An 11240-nucleotide genomic window follows, 5' to 3' on the forward strand; every position below is an offset into this window, starting at 1 on the left:
CAATCCTATTATCTGCCACGTTTCTTTTTTGAGCAGAAATTATATTTTATTAATTCCATAAAAAATCGATTAAGAACTTTAAACTTATCTTGTTATAAATTAGATATTTCTTTCAATGTTTTTAAAAATAAAATAAAATAACTTCAAAAACAATTCCTTATAAAAGATTGATAAAGCTGACTGTAATTTTGGTTTTATGTGTAAAGAAGTTATATGCACAAATTTTACTTAATGAAATTAATACCACAATTACTTTTATTAAAAGTATTTTAAATAATGTTATTACTGATTTAAAGAAGGTTATTAAAAAATGAATCCATACAGATTATTCATGTACAGATTTACCAGTTTTTATATACAATTCCAAAATTGATTAGACAACAGAAGATGACGTTTGGCACTAGTTTTGAGGTCTAGTTTGCGGGACCAGACCTGTGACTGGACCCATTACCTGACCGAAGACCATGAGAGTCAACATAGAGAAGTTAACATGTAAATAGAAAATAAAATCATGTAGCAATGAAACATGCTTGAAATGTTCTAGATGTGGTTGTGAATGTGGTGGCTTAAGTGTAGCGATTAAGCTAAACCGTGGGTGCAGGTCAGATGGGGGAAGAACTTATTTGAAGATATCCCAATCGATTTGACATATCAGCTAAGTCGGAGATTTCTCAATTGATTGCTGCATTGACAGTGAAGCATAGGGAAAAAATGGACACAATAGTGTTGTTAACTTCAGGAGGGGGGATTGGAATAACATATATGGCACAGTAAAGCCCAAAGATGCAGTGTTGAAGCACATGCACAATCCATAACAAGATGATTTCCTTAGTGATTCTCGTATTAGAAATACCATTTCTGCAATGAAGAGTAAATATAAGAAGGATGGTATAATGCCCAGTATAGTACAACCATAGTATAATCCATATAGATTTCATCATGCCTTATTTTAATCAATATTTAGTTTTCTTTCCATTTTAGAAGTTATGCCAAGATTCATTCATTGAGACCTATTGAAATAACCCTTTATCACCAGTTTCCGGAATGACCTCCCTATTGATCATTCTAGGTTCAGTTACTAAAAGGTGCTGGCCTGGCTCGTCTGGCAATTGTTAATTTATTATAAATCCATTAACCCTCTCGCTATCGTCAGATCAAAGGGTGCATGTCATGATGTTTTAGTGAGTTATTTTCAAGATCTAGTTAAAGAACATTATTATTCTTTTATGTTAAGAAAATTGGCATTGCAACATAGTTTCTAGCATTTTTTTAAATATTTTCTTTTGAATTAAGAAATTAAAATATATATAATATTAAAATTAAAATTATATATGCTTCTTTGTATATCACACGGTATGTTTTCTTGTCTTATTGCTGAGTTTATATATTATAATGCCTACCATATAGTGATTGACAAACTAGAAACTCAAAAGTTCAGACATTTAAAAGATAGAATGTAAAATAAGAACCTCCCACCTTTTTGATTTGCTGAGATATCAATATATTTTGCAAACTTACCAGGCTAGCACCTCCCACTTCACCATTCTTTTGAAACCTTTTATCTACTCATGCCTACTTCTTTTAAGTACATGTTGATAACCAATAGAAAGAGCATGTCCCAAGCTACGTAAGGCTGACAGTCATTTGTAATTGAATTAAAGGGGATAAACCTTGTAATTTCCTTGGAAATAGTTAAGTCTGTTGACTAAGTTATTACTCTGAACAGAAATGAGATTTCTTTAACCCACATATAGCATAGTTAGAAAACCAGGTAAATTACAGTGGTTTTGTGTGTGCTCGTATAGTAATTTGATAAATTTTCGGTTTTCTAAAATGCATCTTTGAAATCTACAAAAGTTGATTTGTTTTCGCCTCTCCACTTCAAAGAATATATGAGGCTTAGCTAGTATGACAAATAAGTACAAATAAATTTTGCTAGAAATAATTGTTTTTCTATGTGTTTTTTCTTTATTTTTCTATGTTTTAAGAAAAGTAACCAAAAATTAAGCATTTATGAGTGAATAATAATAATATATATATATATTTTCATAAGCACTTACACACCTTGTATACCTATATTGCTAAATTCCAACCACCCTGGGAGAATAACTAACATCCAAATACCTACCAAGATTATTGGATCGACCAGAACTTTGTACAGAGCCATATCATAATTATTTTATTGCACTTTTATTATTTGAGACAATTGTCATTGCAACCACTATATGGTAAAGAAGTTGATAAATCCTTTCCCACTGTGTTCTCAGAGCTGAGATTACGATAAACTCTGTGGGAAAACTCTGGTAATTGTGGCACACAAACCTATTTGGTATCCATGGTGCCATAATATTGTGTCACTTAAACAGTCTTAATGGCAGGAGCAGTGATTCATTGCTTTATGTTCAGCAGGTTTCTACTTCAGCCATTAGCAGTAAAATAAACATAGGAAATAGATGTGAAAAGGTTAGTATTAGAAACTCTCGGTAGAAGTACAGTAACACAATAATTCTCATTAGAAGTACTTTGAAACTTCGTGGTCAATACTATAAAAGATAGAACAGTACAATCCACTTTATTTTGCATTGTTGAATCTTAAAAATGTTATGTGGTTATGACCTCGTATAGAGGTAGGATAGAGAAAATAACAGATAAAATATAAAGCTTTTCTCAAAAATAACATTTGATATTTATTTGGAAGGTTTTAGAGATTACATAAATTAAAAGTGAAAATTTTTTGATTAAGAAAAGTATTTTTAATTTTAACATGAAAATCACTTTGCACTTAGAGCACTTAATTCACTCTGATTGACAGACAATTTTTTAATAAAAATACTTAATTAAAACTTTAAATTTTTTGATCTACAAAAGACTTGTAATATTTAATAAAAGCTTGAAGAAAATATGTTGAAGTTATAAAACTGATGGTCATTTTGGTGTCATTTTATCAGTGTAATCAACCACTTTTAATTCTTTCACTACTGTCTCAATAAGGTTTCAGAAGATTGGAGATAAGCTAATATCACACCAATTGTTAATTACTGGCTTCTTAGTCTTTCTTCAGTGTTTGGGAAATTACTAGAGTTTATATTACTTGAGCATATAGACAAGTTTCATATTGTCACAGGTAGTCAGCATGGATTTAGAAAGGGAAGATAATATCTTATGAATTAAATGGATTTAAATTGTTTGAGTGTTAATGGGAACAAAATTGCTGTGGATTAATATTACGTGTGGTGTACCTCAGTATTCCGTGCCATGTCCTTTGCTATTTCTCATTACTCTTAGTGACATAGATAATGGAATAACCAGTAAATTGATTAAATTTCTAGAGGATATTAAATTAATAGGTATTTTGACCTGTACTAAGATGCTGTAGTTTTGTACAGAGATATGAACTCTTTTTCATAAGATGAGCTAACGCTTAGCAGATGCTATTTAATGTTGAAAAAAAAAGTAAACTTATGCATATTAGCTATATCCAGACTTGTGACTTTTTCATGTATTTGTAGATTTCTGTGTTTTGACTTAGTGTAAGTCTGTTAATTATAAAAATGTTCCAATGAACATTAAACCATAGATTAAAAAATATTTTTCTTAAGTCGTAAAATATTAATATGTCAAGTTCTACCGATTGTAAAAAGTAGATAATTCTTCAGAAACAAATACATCAAACTAGACAATATGAATTACTTTGAAATGTTCAGCAACATCCGATTTGTGTGTTTTACTATGAAGCATAAAATTTGTCTCTTGAGAAGAACAAAATTTCTGAAAAGAGTAACTAAGATGGCTATTGTTGAAAGTACAAAATCAATACTTTAATACATTGACAAATCAAGTAAAAACAATGAGAATTATTAGAGAAAAATATGACTGTGAGAGTTAGAAAAGATACATTTGTACATCTCTTTCCAAACATATCTGAAAATGCATCTTAAAGTGTAAAAAATGCTTGAAATTTTCTGAGGACTCCATTTCTAAGTAGTTAATCAATAGTATTACAAATTAATTATTCTCAGATTTTTGAGGAGGAAGATGTAGATGACGATAGTAAGAAAAAAGATCGTGGACATAACTATTTCAAAATCAATATGATACCTTACCTCTGTTCACATAAAGTTTTTCCCATTCAGTGCTGTCTTCTATATGTAAAATTTTTGCTTGCTACTCTCCTTGATACTCCCATCTACCCCACATGTTTAACATAGTACAGCTGTGCTGTAACATGCAAATAAGCATGAGATAACCTTCCACCAATAGGAATGTGACACACCATCCTGGAACAACTGACTCCCTCTATACTGTAGAACCAATCTTCACTTCTCAATTTGGCAGAGTAGCATGAAGACGCGTTGTTTCTGTATTTGTTTTTTCTACTTGTGTTACTTTTGAGTTATGAATTCAAAATTTCAAATCACAGCTACTACCACAGTAGTTAACACTACTACTGCACCTCAACCTGCAGTTTCTCAAGCTTCAGGCTTGACACTTTCAGCTGAGTACATCTCAGTTTTAGTATTTTGTGAATTATATGGCCTGTGGTGTCTCCTGATCCCTGACTAGATATTGTTTTTTTTCTTGGTGAACCCAGACAAGATGATGATATGAATAGTCTTTTTCCACTTCCTTTCTTTGCCATGCAATGCAGGCCTGGCATGGCATGGCCAGTTGATTAGGGTGCTTGACTTGCAATCTGAGGGTTGTGGGTTCAAATCCCTGTGCCACCAAACATGCTTGTCCTTTAAGCCGTGGAAGCATTATAATGTGACAGTCAATCCCACTATTCATTGATAAAAGAGTAGCCCAAGAGTTGGCAGTGTGTTGGCTTTGAACTGTATGTAACTGTTATTCATGACATTATATGCTGTAAATCACTTGGAGAATGTGCAGCTTACGTTAAGCTATCGAATTACATTATGCATGAGCTACTCGTAATCTGCTAAAGAACATACATTTTGAAAATTCTTTATTTTACCTAATCTACCTCAACTAACCTAAAAATTTTCCTATTTTTTCATTCTAATTAGCTTTATAATAATAAATAAACAATACACATGAAAAGCATGAAATAAAGTTCTTACCTGGGCCCCCTTTTTTTTTGCTATTGAACACTGAGGACACTTAACCCTTCTTTTTTATACTAATGGTAGTACTGTACTAAATTTGTTTTATTTAATTAAATAATGCACCAAAAAACACAGAATAATAACATGCAAAAAGCAGACAACATCCCATAAATATCACAATTTTTCTGACTTTCTAACTGTGACAAGAGCAATTACGAATTTATCTAAGCTAGTCGACTTGTTTCCTGTGGGAATAAAGCTTGAACTGAAAGTGAAATTGACAATTTTTTGTACAGAGAATACCATAATATAGTATTGAACATCAGTGAGAACTATTGGCAATTTCTGAAAAAGAGGATGTGACAGGTGGGCATGGCAAGAGGGTTTTAATTTTCTATTTTATGGTTCCATAACCAAATAAGATTAAAAGCAGTGAAAATTATGATTTGTCTGAGCAATGACGACACCATAATTAGTAGTTTATGTTAGATTTTGTACCTCTTGGAGGGGTGATAAGTCAGTTAAGAAGAGAGGATGCCTAGAGAGAAAATGTCACAATTCTCATATTAGAAGAAATTCAGGACTTTTTTCAATATTTCGCTAAAAATTTAAGAACTTAAAACTCATATGCTATTAAAATTTGGATTATTAGCTACGTTTTTATTCCAAACTTATTTGTAAAGCATGATAAGAAAGTAAATGAAGGTTAGTTATGAAGGTAACTCACTAAAACCTTGTGACATGTGCAGAAAAAGATGCTCATGTAGAGAGGGTTAATACGAGACAAAATGGTCATTATCCATTCCGACAATTCGATTGTTATCTCATATAAATTTCCAATATAAGAGAGGTTTGTAAATGTAACCTGGAAGTAGGATAATAGTAGAAAATACGAGAGCCCTAAATGGGTTAAATAACTCCTTGTTATCCATTGGAAATTAAACAAACAATTCTGCTATTTTTAAGGCCTGATGTGAGAAAGCATTATTAATAGCAGACAGACCATCTGTTGTATTTGATCATATTGAACATTCAAACACACAATAACAGTAACTTGTACAGTAAGAAGGTTCTGATTTTAATTACTACAGTATTACTACTCATAATATTGGGTCGTAATGAGGTTACAGTTACATTCAGTAAAGCAATTTCATTTTCAGAGAATGTTACAGAATTGTGATGATGAGGGCAAGGTCTGTGGTTGGTGTTGTGTTAGATTTTTGGTACAGTGAAGTGGATAAAATATTAATATGGACAAAGGGGAGTTTCTGGATATTTATTTAGTGTTGGCTATATGAATAAAACACAGTATGTCTCACTGGTAAGTGTAGGAATAAATGACTGTAACAAATATTTAAAAATGGATGAAAACTTCAACTGTCTAAAAGAAAAACAAATGAACAAACCTTAAAAGCACAAAAAATCTGCATAACTCCTGAGCCAAGAAACTGTTACAATACGACAGAAGTAGAACTCCTCAATTCTATAAATTGTTGAAAGTTCATAAAACACTTATGAAAATGAGTTTCATAATGTCAATATATTTTTCCGTTTTTATAGTCTTGACAAACATCAGACCTGCATTATTTTATCATATAGGAACTCTGATATGATCATCAAACACATCTCACATTTCAGTGGTTCCTTAATGTAATTTGATCCTAAATACAAAGTGGCACATTTTGATGTATAAAATCTCTATGCCCAAATTCCAAGAGAAGAAGCCTGGTATTGAACCAGTTACCAAAGACCATATCTCACTTCTGCACACAGAATATCTTCATTCATTCATTCATGCATCTGCCAAAAGATTTACATACCAATAGCCTTCAGCTACCTCTGACCTAAAAACACGTATTTAATGTTGAATTGCACTAGTGCATGATATCATCATCATCATCATGCAATGATCGCTCTCCACCAGGTGTGCTCGAGTTAACTTTATTCTTGTTTTCATCATTGTTTAGAATGGATTTGTTCCAAAATAATTAATTAATTACTTGAGATTTGTGATAGCTTATGAATGAGTTAATTTTTGTTCAAGTTCAGCTGATTTATTGTTTGTGTTTTGCATAATAACCAACTTGGTTTCTTTAATTTCACTTATAAAAAATAAGTGGTTACTCTCCATTATGATTTCTCAAGTGATGTTAACTTCCATTTCGTCCAATGATAGTGGCATTATTCCTAAAACATGACTAGTGTATACTGGGAGCACTATCTAGACTGTACCTTCCATGGACTATCATGGAGAAAACCAGCACCAGGGAAGTGACTACCCACTTCTTTCGCTCACACTTACGGGGTTTTAGAAATAGGGTTTCTTTATCACCCTTTACACTGTCTTCAGTAAACGACATTTACAGCAATCATCCAATGGGGATCTAAGTACTTCTCCAAGTCTCATCTATGCAAATTCTTGCTAACCCACTCCCTTCTTCAAGTGGTGTATGGGAACCTTTGCCACTTACCAGCTCTTAGCCAATGAGGTGGCAGGCCTTGAAGAGTTGTTCATCTTTGTGTATAGCACAGTACTGTGGGAAGTAATGTGATGGTGACACTGTCTGTGTAGTGTTAATCACTTCTCAAACAGCTATTATGTCCTCCTCCTGCAAGAGGATGAGTTTATCAACCCAATCTGTCTGTCAAGTTGAGTCAAAGTCAGAAACACACACACACCGCACAGCCTTATCGTTCCCTAACCACTCTACACTTTTTGGCCCTATTCCACCTAAGGCTCTTTTGCCTATCCTTCTGGATGAATAGTATACCTTGGTCGAGATGAGATACAGTCTCCCATGGATGTTCCCCTATGAAGCACCTGTCAGTAGGTGTCACACTTCATGGGTTTTTTATTTGGGTGCCTACTAAAGGGAGTTCATCTAGGTTTAATGTTTGCACCAGCCCTTCTACCATTTCAGTGTCGGATTATAGTTATCCTGTGTGAGGAGGTGAGATATTGTCTCAGGTTAACATTTTCCTCACATGAAAATATATTTCTTATAAACACTTACCTCTACATAACCATCTTCACCACTTCCAATGCACTTTCTTCTTGCCTCATCTAAGAATGAAGTTAATTCTGTGCAAGTGCTTAGGGGGAGCTACTGGGCAAGGATGTAACCCTCCTATTGGTGGAAGGCTATTGTTGTATGTTAATGACTTCATGCACTAGCACACTTCATGATAAATACATGTTTTAGGTGGGAAGTAGCTCAAGACTAGTGGTATGCATTTCTCATAGGTTACAGAAAGATTTTATTTGATATATCTAAGTAAAATAATTTTTTTCACATAGTTTTATATTGTATGCAAAAATGAAAACTTCTATTGGACAGAAATTATTATTGTACATCACTTAATTATAACTTTAGATGCCAGATTGATGCAAAGACAAGCTTGTTTGAGTTGGGGGGAATGACGTAGCAGCTAGGATGGGCAGTTGTCTGTCTGGTACTTGAGACTTAGTAACTCATTTGATTAGAGCTATAGATCCTAGTTTGAAGCCCCACTCAGGGCTTTTTATTTTAGCATCATTTTGCTTGTTTGTCTACATATTTTGTCTGTTTTATTTTTCAGACTTACCACAAAGTATCATGTAGTCTGTCTCTTTAAGATTGATTCAAACTTTCCACAAGCAATTTTATAATAACAATTCTAATTTTGATAGTACTAGAAATTTACAGTTGAAACATTTATTTATGAATCCTTTAAGAAACAAAAAGGCAGTATAGTTATGTTTCATTCTAATTCTTGAATCTTCTTGACAGGCTTATTATAGGCAGGGGGTGGCCTTGCAGTGTCTTGGCCGCCATGCTGATGCATTGGCAGCTTTTTCTTCTGGCTTAGCTCAGGACCCCAAAAGCCTACAATTGTTAGCTGGTTTAGTTGAAGCAGCCATGAAGTCTCCACTTAGAGGTATATAAAGTTTATATTTTCTGTTGTTTTTTTATTTTTCATTGGGTTTTTCATGCAGTCTAATTAATTTGCATTTATTAATACAACTTCTTTTTTTATCCAAAACAAGACTAATTCTCAATTGGATTGTTTAAGATAAGTGTATGCTGTTTTCTGAAATTTTGAAAATAGGTGTTGTCTCTGACATATATTTAAGTTAAATTAATTTATTATAATTTTGATTTTAAATTAACATTTTAAAATGTTCAGGGATATGACAACAAAAAGTTATTGTATATTATTTATTGTTATGATTATTTTGCATTGTAAGCTTAGCATATGGATTTAAGACTAACTAATTCTCCTAAAGTAGTCAAATCTTACGAGATATTTTGAGTTTATGGCTGAAACTACCATTAACAATGAGGCTACCTAATTGATCAATCAGTGCATTCTAATAATGTTTTTTGTCTTATGTACTTGCATGCACATAGCTACAAGGGTGTATTAAATTAACTCTGTTAATTACAGGTTTAATTTTAGTTCTGATTTGTCTAGGTAGCTTGCTTTGATCAGAAGTTCATAATGATAATTTATTGAAGTTGTTTTCAAATAAGAAACAAAATTATTAAAAATTTGTAAATACTTAGGTGGTCTTACTGTATTTTATAATCACTGGATGCTCTCCAATTCTGTGTGGGTTAAAAAAAAAGGTAATATTGCCACAAATTAATTCTTCAGTACCTAACCAAAATACAATTATCTGTTAAAAAATAATTTTAGGTCTTATAATTTACTTTTTTTATATATATATCTGCATTTATTGTACCCATCTCGAACACTTGCCAAAATTCTCAGTGAAAATGTCAACTTTTTCTTATCAGCCACATTGGAGCCTACCTATCGACAGCTGCAAACTATGAGACTTGACAAGTCACCATTTGTTATAACATCTGTGATTGGTCAAGAGCTTCTTGCATCTGGACATCATGCTGCTGCTGTTGTTGTTCTTGAGTCAGCGCTTCGTATCGGGACATGTAGCTTGAAGCTAAGAGGGTCAGTTTTTTCAGCATTGAGTTCTGCATACTGGGCACTGAATAGTCTTGATCGAGCCATAGCTTACATGCAGCAGGATCTCACTGTAGCCAAATCATTAGGTAATGCAATGTGGTTGTTCTTTATGAGGTGTATGAACTTTTTGCTGTAATTCAATTTAATTAAAACTAAAAGTTAGCACTAAAATATGTATTTTGCTCTCAGAATTAATCTTAGAATTCATTCCAGTATCTTTTGATATGGTAGCTTAAAGTCTTTTTGTAAGTGTGTTATCTTAGAGTCACAGTCTTTGTGATGGTTCTATTAGTTGTTGAATTGTTGCAGGGGACCAGGCTGGTGAGTGTAGAGCACATGGGAACCTGGGTTCTGCTTACTTCTCAAAGGGTAATTACAAGGAAGCATTGACTAGTCACCGCTACCAGTTGGTGTTAGCCATGAAGAACAAAGACACTCAGGCTGCTGCTTCAGCTCTCACTAGCTTGGGTAGGTGGTTTAACTCTCTCACTATGGGCTCAGTCCCAGGGACGGACCTCCTAACCATTTTGTGCTTGTTATAGTTTTCATACTATAATTTTGATACGGTATATGTATCTTCACGAATTTTGCAGATTATCAGTAAACTTTACACGGTTTTGTATACAAAATATCTAATTTTTTATTCAGTTTTAAGATTTTTTAAGTAATGATTTGCTCTTGCATTTTAAAAATTTTTTTAATGTTGACTGCCCTAACATGCAGAATAATTTTTATTTTAAGATTTAAAAACTATTATGCATCAAAAAAATTGTCAAATTTCACATGCAAAATCTTTATAACTTCCTAATTACATCCAGATAATTATCAAACATTTTTGTTTAGAAAAACTTTACATTGTATTTCTGTATGGGTTTGGTCAATTTGACCAACTTTGTAACCACCATAAAAAATTAGGAAATAAATAAAAATTACACTTTTTTCATTTTAGAATGACTTCAAATTATAACAAGAAACCAGAAATTTTTAGTCTAAATAGCTTAAATCTCATAAAATTATTCATCTATGTGTGTATATTTATTATTTTCATTTTACTGACCATCCAGCTATGCCTGGCTAACATTACAGAAGTTGCAATGAAGCTGTGCACATTACTGTATCCAATAGTATAAGACTGGCCTTTGAAAAGTGACCTGTCTCGGCTTTGTTCTAATGGATCAGTATTCTGTAAAATGTGTGTGTATATAT

General features: G+C 32.7%; 1 protein-coding gene and 1 long non-coding RNA gene across 2 annotated transcripts in view; one reads left to right on the forward strand and one right to left on the reverse strand.

Moving 5' to 3' along the window:
- LOC106470889 (tetratricopeptide repeat protein 28-like) overlaps positions 1-11240 on the forward strand; it is a 73515-nt gene that overhangs the window by 17297 nt on the left and 44978 nt on the right. Inside the window, exons 3-5 of the mRNA XM_022399529.1 lie at positions 8837-8984; positions 9848-10120; positions 10344-10502. Coding sequence (XP_022255237.1) covers positions 8837-8984; positions 9848-10120; positions 10344-10502 — 580 coding nt within the window. The remainder of the gene's footprint in view (positions 1-8836; positions 8985-9847; positions 10121-10343; positions 10503-11240) is intronic.
- The window catches only part of LOC111088709, a 13199-nt gene continuing 2772 nt past the window's right edge, over positions 814-11240 (reverse strand). Inside the window, exons 2-3 of the long non-coding RNA XR_002613145.1 lie at positions 6484-6490; positions 814-827 (exon numbers count right to left, since the gene is read on the reverse strand). This is a non-coding gene — a long non-coding RNA (uncharacterized LOC111088709). The remainder of the gene's footprint in view (positions 828-6483; positions 6491-11240) is intronic.

The sequence above is a fragment of the Limulus polyphemus genome, unplaced genomic scaffold, assembly GCF_000517525.1.
Source record: "Limulus polyphemus unplaced genomic scaffold, Limulus_polyphemus-2.1.2 Scaffold4270, whole genome shotgun sequence".
NCBI classification, from domain to species: Eukaryota; Metazoa; Arthropoda; class Merostomata; order Xiphosura; family Limulidae; genus Limulus; species Limulus polyphemus.